At 41.2% G+C, this 23,752-nt stretch overlaps 1 protein-coding gene across 1 annotated transcript in view; it reads right to left on the reverse strand.

Annotated features, from left to right (window-relative positions):
• The window catches only part of LOC128661353 (uncharacterized), a 146,767-nt gene that overhangs the window by 84,625 nt on the left and 38,390 nt on the right, over window positions 1–23,752 (reverse strand). Inside the window, exons 4-5 of the mRNA XM_053715617.1 lie at window positions 12,113–12,882; window positions 5,076–5,138 (exon numbers count right to left, since the gene is read on the reverse strand). Coding sequence (XP_053571592.1) covers window positions 5,076–5,138; window positions 12,113–12,882 — 833 coding nt within the window. The remainder of the gene's footprint in view (window positions 1–5,075; window positions 5,139–12,112; window positions 12,883–23,752) is intronic.

Below are 23,752 nucleotides of genomic sequence, written 5' to 3' on the forward strand. Positions count from 1 at the left end.
AATACATGTAGGACAAAAAAAGATTGGTGGTTCCACATTTGCATCAAGACATAAAGCACATGTAACTCCTTGCACCTCATCTTGATCCATCTTTTCACAAAAATATTGATATTAAGCAGAAAAAATACTGGAAAAAGCAATAAAATTATCAAAAAAACATTACTGTCTCTTTAAATTCAAACGTTTTTTCTTTCTCAGACAAAAACTGCCAATTTTACTATAGTAAAATAACACTCAGAAAAAATAAGCAATAAATAAACCTCTGCACCACAGCAACCTGCTGAGGTGCTCCTACCTGAACCAATGCTAACGGATCCCAGAAGCAAACGATCCGCTACTGCAGTCTGTCAAAAGGACCGGATTAAGGACGCATCTGTGCTAAAAGCGCATGAAAAGGTCATTACATGCTGCTCTAGCCCAGAAAACCAGTAGAGCCCAACTGAAGCCTGAAACTGCTTGGGAATAACGCTACAAGCAGAGGCACCAAAAAAACAGGAAGTCCCGCTGTCATGATACAATCATGTGGAGTAGTTGATACCTGGATTGGCTACTCAGCAGAGGTGGTATTGTGTTCTCAGCCTGGAAAAAGGTTAATGTGAATTGCCTTTGTCTGTGTGAAATCTGCTCAGAAGGCTGTAAGCTGAGACTTTCTTTCCCCCCTTCCTCCTTCCTTCCCCCCCTTCCTTCCCCCCTCCTCAGCCAAGCGCTGTTAAATGTAACTGTAAAGGAATGCAGAACGCTCCTCCCCTTGGAGACAAGTGGGGGCTAAGACTTGTTTTTATTGGCCAGACTCGTTGTAAATTATAACCCCGGCGTTGTCTTTGACAAGACAAAGGAATTCTGTTTTAAGTATGCAACAGCAGGACTTTTTTAGTCAGAACTGCCTTGGGACCAAGAGACTAACATCAGATGGCAGCTCTCCACATACCTAAAGGAATTTGATAATAAGTAAGGTATTGTGTAATTCTTTTCAGGTCCAAATTTGTTTTTAAAGAACTGTAGCTTTGCATTTGTATGTTTATTTTGAATGTCTGTGTAATATTGCACTGTGCAACCTGTGTTGATATTTTTGTTATTAAACACATAGAAAATCTAATTCTGTCTTTGGGCTCTAATATCTGAATTCACACTCCTGTTGAGACAAGGTTAAAAGGCACGTTACCTAATTGTTAAATAGTGTGTTTCCAAGGGGTTCCCCAGAACTCCCCTTTAATTTTAAAAGTTTTGGTGGTGGCAGCAGAGAAATTGTTAGAGCAGCATTGACAAGAATTGGGGGCTAATGAGGTGTCCCTTCTAAGGTCCTTTTGCAGAGTTGCAAGGATAAGGGAACCAGAGCTGTGTGCCATTAACCCCTTCATGCCCACACCCCTCTATTGTGACACTGAGAAGGCGTGATTCATCACAAACTGGCTGGCAGCGGTGGGGATATTTAGAGTTTTTTAGTGCTATTTGTATAGTACTAAAAGAAATTGCATGTTTCTGTGTAATTTCCCAATAACAGAACTCAGTGCCTAATTATAGAGACAGTACAGAGTTGCAGTGCAAAGAAGCAGTTCTTTTTCCCTCCCTCATGTTGTTTGTGCTGTGCTCAGTATGGAAGAATATAGGAGAATGCCTGAATGGTCTCTGGAGTTTCTTTGCAAGAAAAGAGGAATTACTATTCTTGGCAAAGGGAAAGAACAGGTGATACTGGGATTGCTGGAGGCAGAGGGCCTCACAACAGAGTTTGAAACATTCACAGAAAGGGTTACTGTGGAAGCTGTAACTCAAGACCTGGTACCCAACACTGTTGATCCTCCTGTAGCCCAAGGATTGTTACCTGGTGCTGTTAACCCTGTAAGTGTCATGGAGTCTGAGCTACAGACAGACTACTTGGGGGATGTTGAACCCAAACTAAGAATGGAACTGATCCTCCAGTATCAAGAGAGAAAAAGAGAGAGAGAGGCAGCTGAGAGAAAAAGAGAGAGAGAGAGGCAGCTGAGAGAAAAAGAGAGAGAGAGAGAGAGGCAGCTGAGAGAAAAAGAGAGAGAGAGAGAGAGGCAGCTGAGAGAAAAAGAGAGAGAGAGAGAGGCAGCTGAGAGAAAAAGAGAGAGAGAGAGGCAGCTGAGAGAAAAAGAGAGAGAGAGGCAGCTGAGAGAAAAAGAGAGAGAGAGGCAGCTGAGAGAAAAAGAGAGAGAGAGGCAGCTGAGAGAAAAAGAGAGAGAGAGGCAGCTGAGAGAAAAAGAGAGAGAGAGGCAGCTGAGAGAAAAAGAGAGAGAGAGGCAGCTGAGAGAAAAAGAGAGAGAGAAGCTGCTGAGAGAAAAAGAGAGCACGAAAAAGCTATAAGGGATACCCAGCTGAGACATGTGCTAGAGGTTTTTTACTTTACCATAACCGAGGCACCTCTCCTGTACCCAGAATTTTTGCCATATATTTGCCAGACAGTGAGCCCATTGGCCAGAAGACTGCTCCTGGGAATGGAACCTGATTCAGCAGCAGGGGCTACAGACAGCACTAACAACAAAGCCCCAGTAGCCAAGTGTTCCACTGTGCAAGCTGTATCACCTCCCTGGAGGGACGGAATGTGCCAGCAACTGACAACTGATTCTACAGAAGTACCTTCCCCTGGAACATCTCCCATCAAGGGGGCAGAAGTTGCATTGGGCAAGGGGGATTTGCCTGCCCCACCAAGCAGAAACCTCAACATGCAATCTGGAGTGGGAATTCAGCAGGGAAACCTGTAGCAGCTTTGTTTGTGGGTGGGTCAGCAGGTAATCTGCAGAGTGTCACAGAGGGAGACTGTGTGACCATGAGACTTCAGGACACTGGGGCTGGATATCGCTTGGTGCGCCCTGAAGTGGCAGAGGATGTTATCCCAGGAGAGACTGTGGATAATGAAGAAATTTGTGGGGACTGCCCTGCGGCATGTGTACCCCTGGATTGGGATGTGGGAAAAGGTTTGCAGGAGGTGGGGATTTCTGCGACTATCCCTGTTGTTTTGCTGGGGGATGATGTGGGCCGGATGCTTTGTCAGTACGCCCCAGAAGACAACACCTGCAACCTGGAAGGGCCAGTAGAGGGCCCTGCACCAACTGAGGTACTGTGTGAAACTTTGGGGGAGCCAGCGGGGAGGCTGGGGATGGACACATCGCTAGCTGCACCAGAGCTGGAGGTATCCCACCAAAGGATAAGGGATGATTCCCTTGAACATGATTGCTGGGAGGGGGGCTGAGGGTTAATGCAGCTCTGCCTGTGTGTACACCAGTAATGTCTTGTTCTGATGAAGAGGGATGTAATGAAAATGTTTGTGACCATGTTACTTTTATTGAACCTGGGCGCTGGGAGGGAGAGCCTAGGGAGGGATGTATTGAAAATGTTTGTAACAATGTTGCTGCTATTGAACTTGGGCGCTGAGAGGGAGAGCCTAGGGTTAATGATGATTTACCTGAACCTGTACCAGTACTGTATTGTGCCAGTGAAAAGGGGTATACTGAAATTGATTGTGACAATGGGATGCCTGATGCAGTGTGTGGGAATGTGAGAGAGCAGCAGGGCTGGGCTGTGCTAGAACCAGCATTGCATATGCAAGGAGGAGTGAATGGCATGGCTGGTGTAGGGGTCAGAGTACATCCTGCCCTGTTACAGAGGGTAAAACAAGATGGGACCTTGGGTGTGGCTGTGGACCTCCCCTACAGGAATGGCAGATGTGAAGAAGAGGGGGAGGGAGATGTAGCTGCAGTGACTAATGAACCTACTACTCCTACAGAGCATACTGGGGTAGGTGTGAACAGTGGAGTATCTGGCCTAAGCATAGCAAGAATTACTCTTAGTCCCCCAGTGAGTTACCCGGAGGGGCTGCTAGATCCCTTTATGAGTGAGAGCGAGTGTGTGATATCCTGCAAGGAAATGTCCTCCACGAGAGGAATTGTGTCAGCTGATGCCAATTGTTACAGGGGGCGAATGAATGCTGAGAGTGTGCAGAAAGGGCAGATCTGGTCTTATGAATGAGGAAAGATTAGGATGTAGGTTGACATAGGGGATCAGCGTGGGCTGACCCCCTATTTCCACCATTTTAAAAGGGGAGGTGTCATGATACAAGCATGTGGAGTAGTTGATACCTGGATTGGCTACTCAGCAGAGGTGGTATTGGGTTCTCAGCCTGGAAAAAGGTTAATGTGAATTGCCTTTGTCTGTGTGAAATCTGCTCAGAAGGCTGTAAGCTGAGACTTTCTTTCCCCCCTTCCTCCTTCCTTCCCCCCCTTCCTTCCCCCCTCCTCAGCCTAGTGCTGTTAAATGTAACTGTAAAGGAATGCAGAACGCTCCTCCCCTTGGAGACAAGTGGGGGCTAAGACTTGTTTTTATTGTCCAGACTCGTTGTAAATTATAACCCGGGCGTTGTCTTTGACAAGACAAAGGAATTCTGTTTTAAGTATGCAACAGCAGGACTTTTTTAGTCAGAACTGCCTTGGGACCAAGAGACTAACATCAGATGGCAGCTCTCCACATACCTAAAGGAATTTGATAATAAGTAAGGGCTCTAATATCTGAATTCACACTCCTGTTGAGACAAGGTTAAAGGCACGTTACCTAATTGTTAAATAGTGTGAGTTTCTGAGGGGTTCCCCAGAACTCCCCTTTAATTTTAAAAGTTTTTGCGGTGGCAGCAGAGAAATTGTTAGAGCAGCGTGGACAAGAATAGGGGGCTAATGAGGTGTCCCTTTTAAGGTCCTTTTGCAGAGTTGCAAGGATAAGGGAACCAGAGCTGTGTGCCATTAACCCCTTCATGCCCACACCCCTCTATTGTGACACTGAGAAGGCGTGATTCGTCACACCCGCCCTTCGTGGGCGTGCTGCAACACTATGTTTCCCTCTATAGAAAAAAATCAAAGTGAAACCACCGGAGCCCTCCATTGAAAATAAAATGAGCAAACTAACTCCAGCCCCAGTGCCTGCACCAAATCACTGCCCAAATAAGACTTTATATTCAGAAAGTCTAACACAGTCCCCACATAAAAGGCTCCATTAACCCCTTATGTGCCATAGTGCTAAGATAACAACACTGAGACTCCTTAAATCCCAGAAAAGGTAGCACTTACCTCAAACACTGCCTCGCAGGAAGGCAGTTCCAAAGCTTGAGAGGTCCTCTCCCTCACATTGGCCTGAAAGATAAAGTCATGCTGAGTCAGAGAGAAACTCAGACTGAAGGATATAGGGCAGCTGAAAATAGGAGGCGCAGTGAGAATTATGTCCCACAAGTTCCCATAGCTCTAAAGCCACAAAAAGCTCTACTGTAGAGACTGATATGGACTACGGCTACACCCCAGAACAAAGTAGCACTCTCTGGCACCACTTTAAAAATAACAAACTCTTGATTAAAGAATCTAACCTAACACCTCACTTTACCTCTTCCTAGCACTAATACTGGCAAAGAGAATGACTGGAGTGGGAGGGAAGGGAGGAGCTATTTAACAGCTCTGCTGTGGTGCTCTTTGCTTCCTCCTGCTGACCAGGAGACGATATCCCACAAGTAAGGATGATGATCTGTGGACTCATCGTGTCTTTAAAAAGAAACACTTACATTTGTGTATATCAGTCTAAATTAGACATGGATCCGGCAGGATCCGGATTTTACCCACACCCCTCTTCTAGCAGTATTTTTTTCTGAACTTCCCTAGAATTTGATACCATCACAATTCTATCTTTTATCTTATCACAGTCATGTAAGGCACCGTCTTTAGCTTAGCTGTGTGACCACTGATCTATAGATTCTGTTTTACCCTGATGTCTTTCCTAAAACACTTTTCTCTGTACAGTTATGTCTTTCTTAGGATTACATTATGCCTCAAACTTCTCAAATAACACATTGGGATCCTTTTTACCTTCAGCAGATACAGCTCCACTAGCACTCCATGATCTGCAGATATCTCTGCCTTTCTCTCCAATGCAAATGAAAAACTGTGCAGCCTTCTGCTCCTGTGTCCACTTGTCAGCATCAGGGCCAGCAAATAATAATTCCATGAGCTCTCTCCATCTTGTCCAGTGCTCAGATACATTACCTTTATCAAAGTCCATAGGAGGCACTTGCTGTCTGCTTGCAGCCATGACAAACTTAAAGGGACAGTCTACACCAAAATTCTTATTATTTAAAAAGATAGATAATCCCTTTATTATCCATTCCCCAGTTTTGCATAACCAGCACTGTTATATTAATATACTTTTTACCTCTGTGATTACCTTGCATCTAAGCCTCTGCAGACTGCCCCTTCTCTCAGTGCTTTTGACAGACATGCAGTTTAGCCAATTAGTGCAGACTTCTAAATAACTCCACGGAAGTGAGCACAATGTTATCTATATGACACACATTAATTAGTACTGCCTAACTGTGAAAACTTTCAAAATACACTGAGCTAAGAGGTTGTTTTCAACGGTTTAGAAATCAGTTTCAGCCTACCTAGGTTTAGCTTTTAAAAAATGCCAGCAAGGGAACAAAGCAAATTTAATCATAAAAGTCAATTGGAAAGTTGTTTAAAATTGCATGCCCTATCTGAGTCATGAAAGTTTATTTTTGACTAGACTGTCCCTTTAAATAAATCTGTTTACTTCTGATGCCATAAAGATCTCCTGTTATAGAATGCACAGAACTCATGAATGCACCATTGTTTAACTTCAAGAACTTTTTATTAACTGAAGATAACACACCCATTTCACTGTTATATCTCATGCTTGTCCCTAGTGTTAGAATATATGAACTGCAACAAATATAAACAGCAACAACTGGAAGAAACCATTATGATATATTCATTACACACTACATTATATTTTGCGGGCAATTAGCGGACATTTTTAAAATTAACCAGAGGTCTGACCCCTGGTTAATTTTCAGAGCGCTTATTGCTACTGCAAATTTATAGTAGCATTAACCAGCCACTTGTAATGGCTGGTTATTTAACGTGCGCCAGTATAAAGGTGACTTTGCCTGCTTACAGCAGCATGTTAAATTAGCGCTCCACTTGTAATCTAGCCCTTAGTGTTTAACGTCTCTTTCAACGAAAACCAAATTTACAGGACACTGTCCCTTTAGGTCTGTGATCATGTGACAAACAGCAACAAGCTGAAGGTGCAGAATACACTCACTAAGGTCTTTACTAACAACAAGAATCAGTCACAGATCAGTGGGATAAACGTTCTGATGACAAACAGGTGCAGGTAATAGAAATAAGACATGTATTATAAAATAAAGTGTCATGTTCTGTCTCAGGATATCTTGTGAGAGCTTCATTGTCTGGAAGAGTTGCTTTAAAGGAAGATTAGTAGAAGCCATATAGATTGAAAATATATATCAGATTTATTAAAATAACAAAATACTTTGATTAAGCAAATACTTGCAGGGTATATTTAAATGTGCTACTCAGGTATGTTAAGTACACATACGTCAGGAGTGGAAATAAACAAACAAAGTAAGCAGAGATGCTGATTCAAAAAGGAAAGTCTCCTGGTAATAACTGAAATGCAGGATTTGCACAAGGCAGTAAACAACTTGTAAACAGGTAACAGGTTTAAAGGTAAAGTCTTTCTCCTGGTAATAACTGAAATGCAGGATTTGCACAAGGCAGGAAACAAACTTGTAAACAGGTAACAGGTTTAAAGGTAAAGTCTTTCTCCTGGTAATACCTTGTAAACAGGTGCAAAGGTGAAGTCTTTCTCCAAATAAGTACAGAAGTACAGAAAACAGGTTCTGACTTGTGACAAAACAGATCCAATGTGAAGACAACATGCAGTCTAACAGCCAGCCTTAAATAGAGAGGATTTGCACAGGATTGTTTCTGAGAAAATCCAAAATTGAGAACACCTGTGTGTTGCACAGGTGTAATTACAAGTAAGGCAAATCCTCATATAACAGATTTAAAAGTTGCATGCTATTGCTAGAACTGACTGTGGCTCAACAAGCAAGCAAAACAGGAATAGTAACCACAGCGCCACAGGTTCAAATCCCTGCACAGCCCTTTCGAGCGGAATGCCTCCCAGACCTTTTCTTTTTAGTCTGGAGGCTTGGTTCATGACAGATGCCCCCTCCAAAGAGCGCACTCCGGGCGCTCAAAGCCTGTTCAAACATCTGAAGGTGGGATTTACGTAAAAGTTTTCCATTTGAAGCCCTAATACAATCAGATGGAATTGATTCTTCCCTTGGAACAGCTGCCTGAGATTGGGGACCCATAGAAGATTCCACTGTAGGCATAATAAGAGTTGAAAAACAAAGGTCGGTTTGATTTGGAGGTTCCTGTTTATGCCCAGCAGCTTGCAATGGACTGGCTGATGGATAGAGTACCTTTGGGTAGGATATAACCTCTCCTTTAGAGTCAAGGAATTCATTATCTGTGTCATATATTTCCAAATCAACCATATCATCCATTTCTTTCTCAGTCAATGAGTAGCTGGAACGTTTGTCACTTTTATGTCTGATGAGTGACTTTTGTTAGATGGAGCTCCAGCCAGGGCAGAGACAAGGTAATGTGCAGGATTTCCAGGAGGTATTTTTGCAGAGTTCCCCAATGTGGTAGATGCAGAAACAGAGGCAGTGGCATGGGTAGTGGATGTAGTTGAAGTTGTACTGCCAACAACCATCTGTTTGAAATCAGGTACCATTTCTTGAAGTGTGTTAGAAATGGTTGCTTGTAGAATAGATGTATTCTCTGTAGCTGGGTCCTCTCCAGGGGTATCTTTCAGTTTGCTAGTGAAAGTATCATTTGTTCCCTTAGCATCAGAGTCCATTTTAGACTTGGCTGTATCTCGACTTGATCCTCTAGGGCAGAGCTTTCCAAACTTTTCATGTTGGTGACACACTTTTTAGACCTACATCATTTTGCAACACAGAAATTCAGTTGTACTAGCAAACAGGAGGTTAAACTAACTTGTTTTAAGAGATACGGATACATACATAAATTAAATAATAATTAATTTATGTACAAGTAACAGTAAGTATGTGCAAGAATTAAAAAAAAGTTTAATAACACCAATAGCTACTTACTATTTTAATGGGATGCATGAGGTTGATGGGATGAACATGGTTTCTGAATATTTGGTGGAATATTAGATAAAGACACTCGTATTTCATCATCAAGCATTTGTAAGCTTCCACTTCCTATCCATATATCAAGAGCAGGAGCAGCAATGCACTACTGGGAGCTAGCTGCAATAAAAACGAACACTTTGACTTCTGACTTCAGCTCAGTGTTTAAACTGCTGCCCTCAGAGCTGTGCGAGTCCGACTGACTACTACCCATGCTGAAAACCCACTGCTGTCCCACTCACTTACTACACATGCAGTCACGAGCCTATTGAGGAGACTACATGTGCAGTCAGGAGCCAATGTGCTGCCAATTGGAATAGTTTCAGTACCCACTAGATATCAATCACGTGTCAAGGCAGGCGGAAAGTCGGAAACCAAAAAAAAAAATGTAAAAATAATTTTAAATTCAAAAAAATTTGTGCTGAAGCAGGGACACACCTAGACACTGCTGCCGACACACTAATGTGTCATGACACACAGTTTGGAAAGCACTGCTCTAGGGGGTCTTACTGGACACCCTGTGATGCGGTGACCAGTTCCCCCACAATAGAAACAGAGGTTAAGTTGTCTTCGCCAAGTCTTTTCCTCTTCTGTTAAGGGTTCTTTAAAACCTTTCCTTGTTTGGGAGGTAACTTCAGACAAGGTTTCTGTTGGGATATATAACGTTTCCACCAGCTCCATAAAGTTAATCAGTATGTCCTTAATAAATGTTAACACTGATTCCAATACAGCAATAATCCCAGAGGGCTCTCTTTTTAGGTCTTCACATTCTGTCATGTTCTGTCTCAGGATATCTTGTGAGAGCTTCATTGTCTGGAAGAGTTGCTTTAAAGGAAGATTAGTAGAAGCCATATAGATTGAAAATATATATCAGATTTATTAAAATAACAAAATACTTTGATTAAGCAAATACTTGCAGGTTATATTTAAATGTGCTACTCAGGTATGTTAAGTCCACATACGGCAGGAGTGGAAATAAACAAACAAAGTAAGCAGAGATGCAGATTCAAAAAGGAAAGTCTTTCTCCTGGTAATAACTGAAGTGCAGGATTTGCACAAGGCAGGGAACAAACTTGTAAAAAGGTAACAGGTTTAAAGGTAAAGTCTTTCTCCTGGTAATAGCTGAAGTGCAGGAATTGCACAAGGCAGGAAACAAACTTGTAAACAGGTAACAGGTTTAAAGGTAAAGTCTTTCTCCTGGTAATAGCTGAAGTGCAGGATTTGCACAAGGCAGGGAACCAACTTGTAAACAGGTAACAGGTTTAAAGGTAAATTCTTTCTTCTGGTAATACCTTGTAAACAGGTGCAAAGGTGAAGTCTTTCTCCAAATAAGTACAGAAGTACAGGAAACAGGTTCTGCACAGGATTGGTTCTGAGAAAATCCAAAATTGAGAACACCTGTGTGTTGCACAGGTGTAATTACAAGTAAGGCAAATCCTCATATAAGAGATTTAAAAGTTGCATGCTATTGCTAGAACTGACTATGGCCTCTAGTTATTAAGGTCCGACAGACCTCGCTGAATACGGTGAGCAATACGCTCGCCATATTCAGCATTGCACCAGCAGCTCACAAGAGCTGCTGGTGCAACGCCGCCCCCTGCTGACTGGGGGACAATCCTCCTCCAGCAGTGGGGTGTCAATCAATGCGATCGTACTCGATCGGGTCGATTTCCGGCGATGTGTGTCCGTCTGCTCAGAGCAGGCGGACAGGTTATGGAGCAGCGGTCTTTGTGACCGCTGCTTAATAACTGCTGCAGGCTCGCCAGAAACACGGGGCATCAAGCTCCATTCGGAGCTTGATACATATGCCCCTGTGGCTCAACAAGCAAGCAAAACAGGAATAGTAACCACAGAGCCACAGGTTCAAATCCCTGCACAGCCCTTTCGAGCGGAATGCCTCCCAGACCTTTTCTTTTTCTTTTTAGTCTGGAGGCTTGGTTAATGACATAAAGTTACCAAATGATAACCATCCAAATGATGGTAGCAAAGGACAAAGGCGCCCTCCACAGGCTATAGTCAATGGTAGACGGTCACCAAGGTCAGCTCTTTTTAAATACAGATGGTGATTCTAAACATAAAAACAAAAAGAAGAAGGCGCTCCAGTAGTGCAGTATGTTACAACAGATAGGTTCAATATTCCCAAAGACACCCTCTCTAAAAGCAGGTATAATGCAGTGCTAATCCAACAGGCTGGATTGATCAGAGCCCACCAGGTAGCTCACATAGGATCCAATGTACCCTCGGCTCTGTAGTAGTAGGAGAGAAATTTGGAGGGAGGGAAAAACACTCCAATAGTGCAGATGGTCTCTTTTTTTTATAGAAAAAAACAGCTTTATTGTCATATATGTTTCGTACAATACAATAAAATGGAAAAATATGCAAATATCCTTCTGTAAGTACAAATTTCTTTGACCATCGTCAACAAAATACAATAAGCAGTCTTCTCATCTCTAACAGTTTTACAGTTGTACAGTGTGATGCGTTTAACAATGATCAACCAAAACATTTTTTTGCTACATTTGTCAGGTAACTAGAACCAAAAGTCAAGCACATGAATAAACATCATCAGGTGACCTATTGTGGCCTCTGCATGGGAAATTTGTTAGCTACATATTTATTCCAAATGATTTTCATTATGCTATATGATTCATCATTCCTAAATTTAATATGTGCGTATTCCTCCATCTGTAAAATGTGTTGGAATGTGTGGAGCCATTTGGCTATGCTGGGTACATCTTTTTGTTTCCAATTCCTAGCTATAAGTGACTTCATGCTATTACTTGCAATAAATATTAATTTTTTCACATGCAATTGTAGTTTTTTGGGGGTGATATTAAATAACCATATGCGAGGATCTGGGGGAATCGTAAACTCCACCATCTCTGTGGTCTCCCTAGCCACATTTTCCCACATCTCAACTATCGAAGGGCATTGCCACCAAATGTGAGCCATGCTCCCCCTAGATAGTTGGGATAGGGCTTCCAGGTCTTTAGGAGATCTATATGTCACCTATCTCCCTTCGTGTTGGACGTGTAGACAGAATGGAAAGCCAGATTTATATCTCACATTCTTTCCCTGCAGAACTTTGGTTATGAAGCAAACCTCCTTTGTTTTCTGCACCGTTATTGGGCTGAGGTCTAAGAATATTTGGAGATGGTGGTCTAGATAAGAAATCTGTCTAAGCTGTCTCGCCTGTAGCCAAATCTTCTCCTTGTCTGAGAACCTTAAGAAATGTAAAATGATATCTCTTGGAGGAGCATTTGGTGGTGGAGGGGGCCGTAGGGCTCTGTGCGCACTGTCCAGTTCCATGTCTGGCGCTTGCTGATTGTTCTGCAGATGCTTGAAAAACCCTTGTAAATATTCAGGAATTTCTGCTGGAGAAATGGTTTCTGGCACTCTTCTTACCCTCAGATTATTTCTGCGGCCCCTGTTATCAAGGTCTTCTAGCTTATCATCCATAGCTTCCATGTAAGCTTCTTGCTCCATGGTGTGGGTTGATAATGAGTCCACTATTTTTTCTGTGGTATCTTGAGCATCTTCTATATACTCTATCCTATTCCCTATCTCCTTTATATCTTGTTTCATGGTAGATAATCCACTCTGTATTATTACCAAGTCTGCCTTGGTAGGCAAGTTAGAGATATCCATTTTTAACTGATCCGCATATTCCTTAGAGATTGACACCGCTGAAGGATTGATCTGCGACTCCATTGCATTAGTGTCCATCTCCCTTTGTGAATTATCTTGAGGTTTTAAATAGTTACTTACTGATACTGGAGACTGTGTTTGGCTTTTCAGTAGTTTAATCTGTTTGTTAAGTCTCTTTGAGGCCATCCCTAGGAGTAAGGTTTTGAGTAATGGCAGTTATTTATTATCTTATATAATCTCCCAGTCGTTTGTGTTTTGTTCCACTACAAGTTAGCAGAGAGCAGCACTGGGAGAGTTATGTATATTGGGACTGGTGAGAGCCACGTGGGCTGTCTTATAAGCTGCAGCGCTTCATGTCTATCAAATATGTTCTGTGTAAGTTATGTAGCTATAGTTCATAGTTCCTGCCTATTACCTGAGGATGATCCCCTGATCTCCTTTATATGCAATCCGGTCAGCATAACTGACCTCCGTGATAGTTGCGATCCTGCTCCCCTCCGTTTTACAGGCTGTCAGGGCTTGGGCCTGCACAGCAGTGCCATTCCAGCCCCTGTTTAACTTTGCATTCCGGTCCCTTCCGGTATTTTATGTCGGTTTTTTCGTGCCCCCGCTGGTCTTGTAGATAAGTGTGAATGTTAGGGCGATAAATGTCCCCTTAATTCAGTATCCGACATCAAGGTTTTGGCTGAGAATCGTCGGACCTGCTCAGAGCTTCAGACTTTTGCGGCCATTTCCAGCTTGGCCACGCTCCGCCCCCATGCAGATGGTCTCTTTTAGTTTAAATAATTTTTATTGTCATACACATAGAAATTATGGCCACAGTATCCCTTCATACATAACACATCTCCCCCCTTGACCTCTAACAAATGTCAGAGGTCCAACATTCTTTATTCCAATGTGGAGATGATTTTGGAAAGTCTATTGATTTGACAAAACCATTAAATGATTATACTTCAGTTCAGACTGTAAGGCCTGTAGAGTCTCTTGCAATTCAGTATACTCGGGGATTGGGGATAGAGACAAAGGGAACATCAGAGAAAAGCTTACAAGAACAATTCCAACTCCCCTCCCCTGATTTCTAATTTGTGTATATTATATTCACCTCCCACGAACACCCCATCAACAAACAATAACATTACCTCAAAACTTCATCGAACCTGTCCGCCGCGCCATCCCTCCGCCACCAAGTCCATGAGGGGGACCACCCCCAGTGTTTGGCACAACCAAAATCTATAAATCAATGGATTACCTATGTCATTTTGTGAACCCCTTCCCCCACCCTCTCTCTCTGTTAATGTGTCAGTCTCTTCACGTTTCCTGAGTTATTAGTGGCCCGCCAAAATCCAGTAATACCACACCTTCAAAAATTGATCCTGGCTATTCTGTATAAAGGCTATCGTCTCTGACATTTTATATGTGACCTGGATCTTATCCTTAACTTCCCCCCATGAGGGTGCCCCCGTTTTCCAGTGTCTTTTGCGGCCATTTCCAGCTTGGCCACGCTCCGCCCCCATGCAGATGGTCTCTTTTAGTTGAAATAATTTTTATTGTCATACACATAGAAATTACAGGCCACAGTATCCCTTCATACATAACACATCTCCCCCCTTGACCTCTAACAAATGTCAGAGATCCAACATTCTTTATTCCAATGTGGAGATGATTTCGGAAAGTCTATTGATTTGACAAAACCATTAAATGATTATACTTCAGTTCAGACTGTAAGGCCTGTAGAGTCTCTTGCAATTCAGTATACTCGGGGATTGGGGATAGAGACAAAGGGAACATCAGAGAAAAGCTTACAAGAACAATTCCACCTCCCCTCCCCTCCCCCGATTTCTAATTTGTGTATATTATATTCACCTCCCACGAACACCCCATCAACAAACAATAACATTACCTCAAAACTTAATCGAACCTGTCCGCCGTGCCATCCCTCCGCCACCAAGTCCATGAGGGGGACCACCCCCAGTGTTTGGCACAACCCAAATCTATAAATCAATGGATTACCTATGTCATTTTGTGAACCCCTTCCCCCACCCTCTCTCTATGTTAATGTGTCGGTCTCTTCACGTTTCCTGAGTTATTAGTGGCCCGCCAAAATCCAGTAATACCACACCTTCAAAAATTGATCCTGGCTATTCTGTATAAAGGCTATCGTCTCTGACATTTTATATGTGACCTGGATCTTATCCTTAACTTCCCCCCATGAGGGTGCCCCCGTTTTCCAGTGTCTTGCTAACCATATTCTGGTAGCCGTGCATAGAATGCGAATAAACGTGTTAGTAGCTGTGTTGAATTGTCTGATCCTATCATTTAATAGTGCTTGTGGTGCAGATAGGGAAATATTTACAGAAAGTACCTCGCTAAGTAATTTAGATAATTGGGACCAAATCTGTTTAACCTGTGGGCAATCCCACCACATGTGGATGTATGTTCCTGTTTCAGCACAACCTCTATAACACAATTTGTTACCTCTTTGTGTATAATGTGAGGTGATAACAGGGGTGAGATACCATCGGAAGGATGTTTTAATGCTGTTTTCCCTGAAATCTGCGCTAATTAGCCCTTTGCTGGATATATATAAGATTGTTTCCCAGTCCTCTAGATTATGGGTTGTATTTAGTTCCTCTTCCCACCTCTCCATCACAGATGATTTAGTGGAGAGTCTGGCCCTCTGTAGTGCTAAGTATATTGCAGAGATTAATTTTTTGAGTCGCTGTGATGTGCTACAGAAGTGTTCAAGGGTTGTTAATCTTATGGTGGTGCTGAGTGATCTAAATCTAGTTACTGCTGATGCCACTTGTAAATATAAGAACCATTGCAGCTTTTCTGGGTGAATTTTATCCTGAATTTGTTGGAATGTAGCTACTTTATTATTATATAGAAAATCTGCGACTCTGTAGAGTCCTTTATTTTCCCATTTTCTCAGCTGCATGTGGAAGTCTACGTTCAAAAGGGTCCTCAGTGGTCTAACCACTGAGTCCCTTGGGATTAGATGAAGAGAGCTGGACACAGAAGTCCAAGTCTGCATCATCTCTGTTGTAAGCTTCGAAATGTGGGTGTCCCTAAGAGGCTGTCTCAACTGTCCCCACAGTATGTCGTCTGGTCGCCTGCACCCTGCCAACAGTGTCTCCACCCTCACCCACACCAAGTCCTCCGATTTCATACTCATTAAGGTGGTCTGCGCCAACCTCGCTGCTTGATAGTAGTGAATTAAATTTGGTGCTCCTACTCATCCTAATTGTCTATGCTGTTGGAGGACATGAGAGGGGATTCTGGCTTTCTTGCTGCCCCTCAGCCAATCAGATTGAGCTCGCATTCTATTGGCTGTTCCGATCAGCCAATAGAATGCAAGCTCAATTTGATTGGCTGATTGGATCAGCCAATCGGATTGAACTTGAATCTGATTGGCTGATTCCATCAGCCAATCAGATTTTTCCTACCTTAATTCCGATTGGCTGATAGAATCCTATCAGCCAATCGGAATTGGAGGACGCCATCTTGGATGACGTCCCTTAAAGGAGCCTTCATTCGTCGGTAGTTCGTCGGGAAAGGAGGATGTTCCGTGTCGGCGGGATGAAGATTCAAGACCCGCCTGGATGATGACTTCATCGGATGGAAGATTTCTTCAGCGCCGCTTGGAGGATTAACTTCTTCCGCTCCGGATGTCCACTTCGGTTCCATCGCTGCTCGGCTGAGTGAAGACGACTCAAGGTAGGATGATCTTCAGGGGATTAGTGTTAGGTTTTTGTAAGGGGGGTTTGGGTTAGATTAGGGGTATGTGGGTGGTGGGTTTTAATGTGGGGGGGGGGTTGTATTTTTCTTTTACAGGCAAAAGAGCTGTTTTCTTTGGGGCATGCCCCCACAAATGGCCCTTTTAAGGGCTGGTAAGGTAAAAGAGCTTTGAAATTTATTTAATTTAGAATAGGGTAGGGCATTTTTTTTTTATTTTGGGTGGGTTTGTTATTTTATTAGGGGGCTTAGATTAGGTGTAAGTAGCTTAAAATTGTTGTAATATTTTTAAAATGTTTGTAACTTATTTTTTTATTTTTTGTAACTTAGCTTTTTTATTTTTTGTACTTTAGTTAGTTTATGTAATTGTATTTAATTGTAGGTAGTTTATTTAATTAATTTAATGATAGTGTAGTATTAGGTTTAATTGTAACTTAGGTTAGGATTTATTTTACAGGTAATTTTGTATTTCTTTTAGCTAGGTAGTTATTAAATAGTTAATAACTATTTAATAACTATTCTAACTAGCTAAAATAAATACAAAGTTACCTGTAAAATAAATATAAATCCTAAGATAGCTACAATGTAATTATTAATTACATTGTAGCTATGTTAGGGTTTATTTTACAGGTAAGTATTTAGTTTTAAATAGGAATAATTTATTAAAGTATAGTGTAGTGTTAGGTGTTATTGTAACTTAGGTTAGTTTTTATTTTACAGGTACATTTCTCTTTATTTTAACTAGGTAAGCTATTAAATAGTTAATAACTATTTAATAGCTATTGTACCTAGTTAAAATAAATTGAAAGTTGCCTGTAAAATTAAAAAAAATCCTAAAATAGCTAGAATATAATTATTATTTATATTGTAGCTATATTAGGGTTTATTTTATAGGTAAGTATTTAGTTTTAAATAGGATTAACTTAGTTAATAATAGAAATATGATTTAGATTTATTTAATTAATATTTAAGTTAGGGGGGCGTTAGGGTTAGTGTTAGACTTAGGTTTAGGGGTTAATAATTTTATTACAGTGGCGGCGGTGTAGTGGGGGGCAGGATAGGGGTTAATAAATTTATTATAGGTTGCGGCGGGTTCAGGGAGCGGCGGTTTAGGGGTTAAACTATTTTTTTATTTGCGGCGAGGTGTGGGATCAGCAGGATAGGGGTTAATAACTTTATTACAGAGGGCGGCGGTATAGGGGGGGCAGGATAGGGGTTACTAGGTATAATGTAGGTGGCAGCGGTGTCCGGGAGCGGCGGTTTAGGGGTTAATACATTTATAAGACTTGCGGCGGGGTCTAGGAGCGGCGGTTTAGGGGTTAATACATTTTAATAGTTGCGGCAGGGTCTAGGAGCGGCGGTTTAGGGGTTAGTAACTTTATTTAGTTGCGGGGGGCTCCGGGGGCGCCGGTATAGGGGGTAGAACAGTGCAGTTTAGTGTGAGTGCTTAGTGACAGGCTAGCAAAAAAGCTGTCAAACAGCCGAAGAGCAGCGAGATCGGATGAGTGATAACTCTCACAGTCCGCTGCTCATCGCCCCGCGGCTTTTTGACAGCTTTTTTTGATAACTTAGGCGTATTTTTTCAGGTCCGCGGCGGCGAAGGTAGGCGAGCTTAGGCGGGCGTATTGGGCCGGCGAAGGCAGGAAAGTAGACACGTTGATAACTACCCCCCAGTGTCTCAAGGGTACTTCGCAAAACAAACTAGTACGATACATTGTCAGCAATTGGAATTAAAATACAAACCTAAGTCAAAATTAGTCCTACATATTGTATAAAGGATATAACATGTCTAAGAATATCCCAAAAGAACTTTCAAAGTCTAACGATACAAAAGTGATTGAATAGTGTTCCAAAATCATTTACACAGGCTCATGTGGAATATGGCCAGCTGGATAGACATATTGTAGACACAGAGTGTGCACAAACCTGTGAATATAAATATAGACACGGAATGCGCACAAATATGTGAATACACATGCAGTAAGTTTTCTGAAAAAATGGCAAAACCAGGTTTGCCCTGTGCAATGTCTTTAGTCCCTTAGCCACAAGTACATAAGGTGCAGTGTGTTATTCCCCTTTATTTTATAGCAAGCTTTATATGAACTACAGGTACAGGTTGCTAAATGCGGTTAGATACACTCTCACTCACCCCGCTCTTCATGCGGCAGCCTCACTTGGTCTGTCCTCCCGGATCTGACTCCTTTCAATGCAGAAGGAAGAGGTCTTACCTGGTGTAGAGTGTCCGCTTGCAATCTCCACAATCGCGGTTCCTGTTGTGTCCCAAATTTTACAGCTCGCCCGGTCACAGCTGCACCTGATGCTGCCTTCCAATTTGGGATGTGATCCTGAGAGCAAACTCCTTCCTGTTTGCAAGTTACATGAAGTAGAAAAGAAGAGGCGGATCCATCCAATACTTCCAAAACACTGTGAATTTATTGTAGCAATTTTCTTTCACAAACAGTTGTTGCAAAAAACTTCCAATCAGCCAATCAGATTGAGCTTGCATGCTATTGGCTGTTCTGATCAGCCAATAGAATGCAAGCTCAATCTGATTGGCTGATTGGATCAGCCAATCGGATTGAACTTGAATCTGATTGGCTGATTCAATCAGCCAATCAGATTTTTCCTACCTTAATTCCGATTGGCTGATAGAATCCTATCAGCCAATCGGAATTGAAGGGACGCCATCTTGGATGACGTCCCTTAAAGGAGCCTTCATTCGTCGGTAGTCCGTCGGTAAAGAAGGATGTTCCGCGTCGGCGGGATGAAGATTGAAGACCCCGCTTGGAAGATGACATCGCCCGGATAGAAGACTTCTTCAGCGCCTCTTGGAAGATGACATCGCCCGGATGGAAGACTTCTTCAGCGCCGCTTGGAGGATAACTTCTGCCGCTCTGGGTCTCCTCTTCGGTTCCATCGCTGCTCGGCTGAGTGAAGACGACTCAAGGTAGGATGATCTTCAGGGGGGTAGTGTTAGGTTTTTTTAAGGGGGTTTGGGTTAGATTAGGGGTATGTGGGTGGTGGGTTTTAATGTTGGGGGGGGGTTGTATTTTTCTTTTACAGGCAAAAGAGCTGAATTCTTTGGGGCATGCCCCACAAAAGGCCCTTTTAAGGGCTGGTAAGGTAAAAGAGCTTTGAACTTTTTTAATTTAGAATAGGGTAGGGCATTTTTTATTTTGGGGGGGTTTGTTATTTTATTAGGGGGCTTAGATTAGGTGTAAGTAGCCTAAAATTGTTGTAATATTTTTTAAATGTTTGTAACTTATTTTTTTTATTTTTTGTAACTTAGCTTTTTTTATTTTTTGTACTTTAGTTAGTTTATTTAATTGTATTTAATTGTAGTTATTTGTAGTTAATTTATTTAATTAATTTAATGATAGTGTAGTGTTAGGTTTAATTGTAACTTAGGTTAGGATTTATTTTACAGGTAATTTTGTATTTCTTTTAGCTAGGTAGTTATTAAATAGTTAATAACTATTTAATAACTATTCTAACTAGCTAAAATAAATACAAAGTTACCTGTAAAATAAATATCATTCCTAAAATAGCTACAATGTAATTATTAATTACATTGTAGCTATCTTAGGGTTTATTTTACAGGTAAGTATTTAGTTTTAAATAGGAATAATTTATTAAAGTATAGTGTAGTGTTAGGTGTAATTGTAACTTAGGTTAGTTTTTATTTTACAGGTAAATTTCTCTTTATTTTAGCTAGGTAAGCTATTAAATAGTTAATAACTATTTAATAGCTATTGTACCTAGTTAAAATAAATTGAAAGATGCCTGTAAAATAAAAATAAATCCTAAGATAGCTACAATATAATTATTATTTATATTGTAGCTATATTAGGGTTTATTTTAAAGGTATTTCGTTTTAAATAGGATTAATTTAGTTCATAATAGAAATATTATTTAGATTTATTTAATTAATATTTAAGTTAGGGGGGTGTTAGGGTTAGTGTTAGACTTAGGTTTAGGGGTTAATAAATTTATTACAGTGGCGGCGGTGTAGTGGGGGGCAGGATAGGGGTTAATAAATGTATTATAGGTGGCGACGGTGTAGGGGGGCAGATTAGGGGTTAATAAATTTAATATAGGTTGCGGCAGGGTCCGGGAGCGGCGGTTTAGGGGTTAAACTATTTAGTTGTGGCGAGGTGCGGGATCGGCAGGATAGGGGTTAATAACTTTATTATAGAGGGCGGCGGTATAGGGGGCAGGATAGGGGTTACTAGGTATAATGTAGGTGGCAGCGGTGGGCTCCGGGAGTGGCGGTTTAGGGGGTAATAACTTTATTTACTTGCGGCGGTGTAGGGGGGGGCAGATTAGGGGTGTTTAGACTCGGGGTACATGTTAGAGTGTTAGGTGTAGACATCTCCCATAGGAATCAATGGGATGTCTGTCAGCAGCGAACTTGTACTTTCGCTATGGTCAGACTCCCATTGATTTCTATGGGATCCGCCGCCTCCAGTGCGGCGGTTTGAAAACCAGGTACGCTGGGCCGGAAAAGTGCCGAGCGTACCTGCTAGTTTTGTTGATAACTAGCAAAAGTAGTCAGATTGTGCCGAACTTGTGTGCGGAACATCTGGAGTGACGCAAGAATCAATCTGTGTCGGACTGAGTCCGGCGGATCGAAGTTTACGTCACAAAATTCTACTTTTGCCAGTCTCTAGCCTTTGATAACTAAGGCGAATCAGCCTCGCCACAAATACGCTGCAGAATTCCAGCGTATTTGAGGTTGAAGGCTTGATAACTAGGCCCCTGTGAGTGTTCGTATCGCTGCTTTTATCAGGCAGTGGAAACTCCTTCTTTTCCTACCAAACAATAAGTGGATGCCTGGACATTTACTTTACTATATCACAGCCACAAAGAAAGATTGACCACCTACATGAACTTTCATATTTATTGTGTTATTTTGTTCTAAAAGCTTTCTTTGGTACCTATAAATTGGGTTATATGTATTGTACAGTTTACGATCTCTGCATCTATACCATACCTTTTTCTAGAGACAGGTCAGAATAGGTACAAGGATAAGAGTCAGCAGAAAGATGAAAGATGTGACACAATACAGTAATCAGTATGAACAGATCTGTAATATTGTCAGAAAGAATCTATCTATGCTTAGGGCGGATGATGGCCTAGAAGACTTTAGTCCCAAAAAAATGTAGATTTGCCTTTAGGAAAGGGCTATCTATAGGTAACATAATAGCTTCTACCCAGCTAAGAAAAGAAAATCCCAGAGTGAGTTTGTGGTTACAGCATAAAGGTGTTTTCAAATGCAGCAATTTTCAATGCAAAGCCTGTGAGAAATTAGATAATAGAACGGCCTTTAGGAGTTGTGCAACAGGAGACATTTTTTAACACAATAGCTGTACTAATTGTAGGGCTACATATTCAGTTTACCTCCTAATATGTACGGAATGTGAAGTACAGTATGTAGGTCTTACTACAAGGGAGGTAAAGTTCAGAATTCGTGAGCATTTGTCCAATATTAAATTGGGCAAATTAACAACCCCATTAGTTTTGCACTTTAAAAACCTTCACAATCAAAGTAGCCATTCTTTTAGATGGACTATAATGGAGAATGTCAAAACCAACAGAAGGGGTGGTGACAGAGAGTCCATCCTAGGAAAAAGAGAGGTGTTTTGGATACCCAGGTTAAGGACGAGACTACCCTATGGCCTAAATTCAGAGTTTGATCTGATTAATTTTTGGCTGTAGTCTATAGTGCCCTTGAACTGTGTATCCAAAAACAGAATCAGAGGCAATAATAATAATATATGTACAGGTGGCCCTCGTTTTACAACGGTTCAGTTTACACCGTTTCAGAATAACAACCTTTTTTCCAGTCATGTGACTGCTATTGAAAAGCATTGAGAAGCAGTAGATTTATTAAAATAGCCAGTAGGTGGAGCTGTCCGCTTGTACTGCAGCAAAGCCAAGCAAGCTGAAATTAATCAGTTTAACCAGACCTGAGCTATCGAGCAGATTTCAAAGGAACAAGATCTTCCTGTCTATAAATCAGTCCAGATTGGAATGCATAGAAAGAACTGTTTGCTGAAAAATGCAAGTGAAGTCTGTGTTGTGTGATAATTGTATTATGTTTATAATGCTGTTTAGCAAATGTTTTTGTTCATTTTACTTAGTTTAATTATATATTCTGTGTTGTGTGATTATTTTATCAGGTTTATAATGTTTAGCTTTTAAAGTCTTCATTTCAAAGCTTTAAAAATAATGTATTAGGTGTTACTTATGACAATTTTGAGAGGGGCCTGGAACCTATCTCCCTCACTTCCCATTGACTTACATTATAAACTGGGTTTCAATTTACAACCATTCCTTCTGGAACCTAACCCCGGCGTAAACTGAGGGCTACCTGTATATATTATGTATATATTATGTCCAAATATTCGTAATAGGTATATGAATTAACTATAAGTTACATTGGAGGAGAGGTCACTAAAATTTGATAGTATAGGCTTAATAAATTGATGAATTATCCATCACTATCATTAACATATTATGTTTTGACTAGTTTAATTTATCTATTTGTATATTTATCTATTTACAACTTTAAGGATAAGTACAGCAGTGCACAAACTATTAACTAATGAAAAAAAAAATGTATGTTCATATCGATATAAACTATATCTGTATTATATCATGAACAGCAAGAAATATATTGATAAGCATATGCAGCAGTTTTAAAAGCCTCATAGAATATAACATTTATTGCTTAAAAGGCTGCTTTTGTTAATAGGAGTGTGAAATGTATTTATGAGAAAGTGTCACAGATCCATTTATTCACTCTATATCACATATATTCTTATCAGTGCTTCAAGTCTAATTATAAATAGGATCCTAGATAAGAAATTGTATATGCATTTAATATAATTTATGTTTCCTTATAAATGTATATGTATTTAACTTTACTCCATATTCACATATTATGAATGAACACTGTATTTATGAGGTGTTAGTATAATGGAATTTTTGCAAGCAGAGAAGGGGAGGATAGGGGTTAAATCGCAAAATTTTGGTTTTAGCCAATCGGATGATTCTTAACAATTTAAAAGGGGCAAAATTAGGCCATTTGACCACACTACGATTACGGCTTAACAGTCGAAACGCGTCAGTGGGTCACTGGGATTTGACCATTATCCCTTGACCTTTGCTATGTTGTGGCGCTGTGTGAAGATTTTAACAAATCCGGAATAAAGATTATCGTTTTATCTCAATACCCGTGGAGGTGCTCTGGTGCTTTGTTTCGTGCTCTGTTTGGAACTGTCGATTGAGCACTCTATTGGGATTGGTTCTCCTTCGCCC

Source organism: Bombina bombina, chromosome 5 (assembly GCF_027579735.1).
Source record: "Bombina bombina isolate aBomBom1 chromosome 5, aBomBom1.pri, whole genome shotgun sequence".
NCBI classification, from domain to species: Eukaryota; Metazoa; Chordata; class Amphibia; order Anura; family Bombinatoridae; genus Bombina; species Bombina bombina.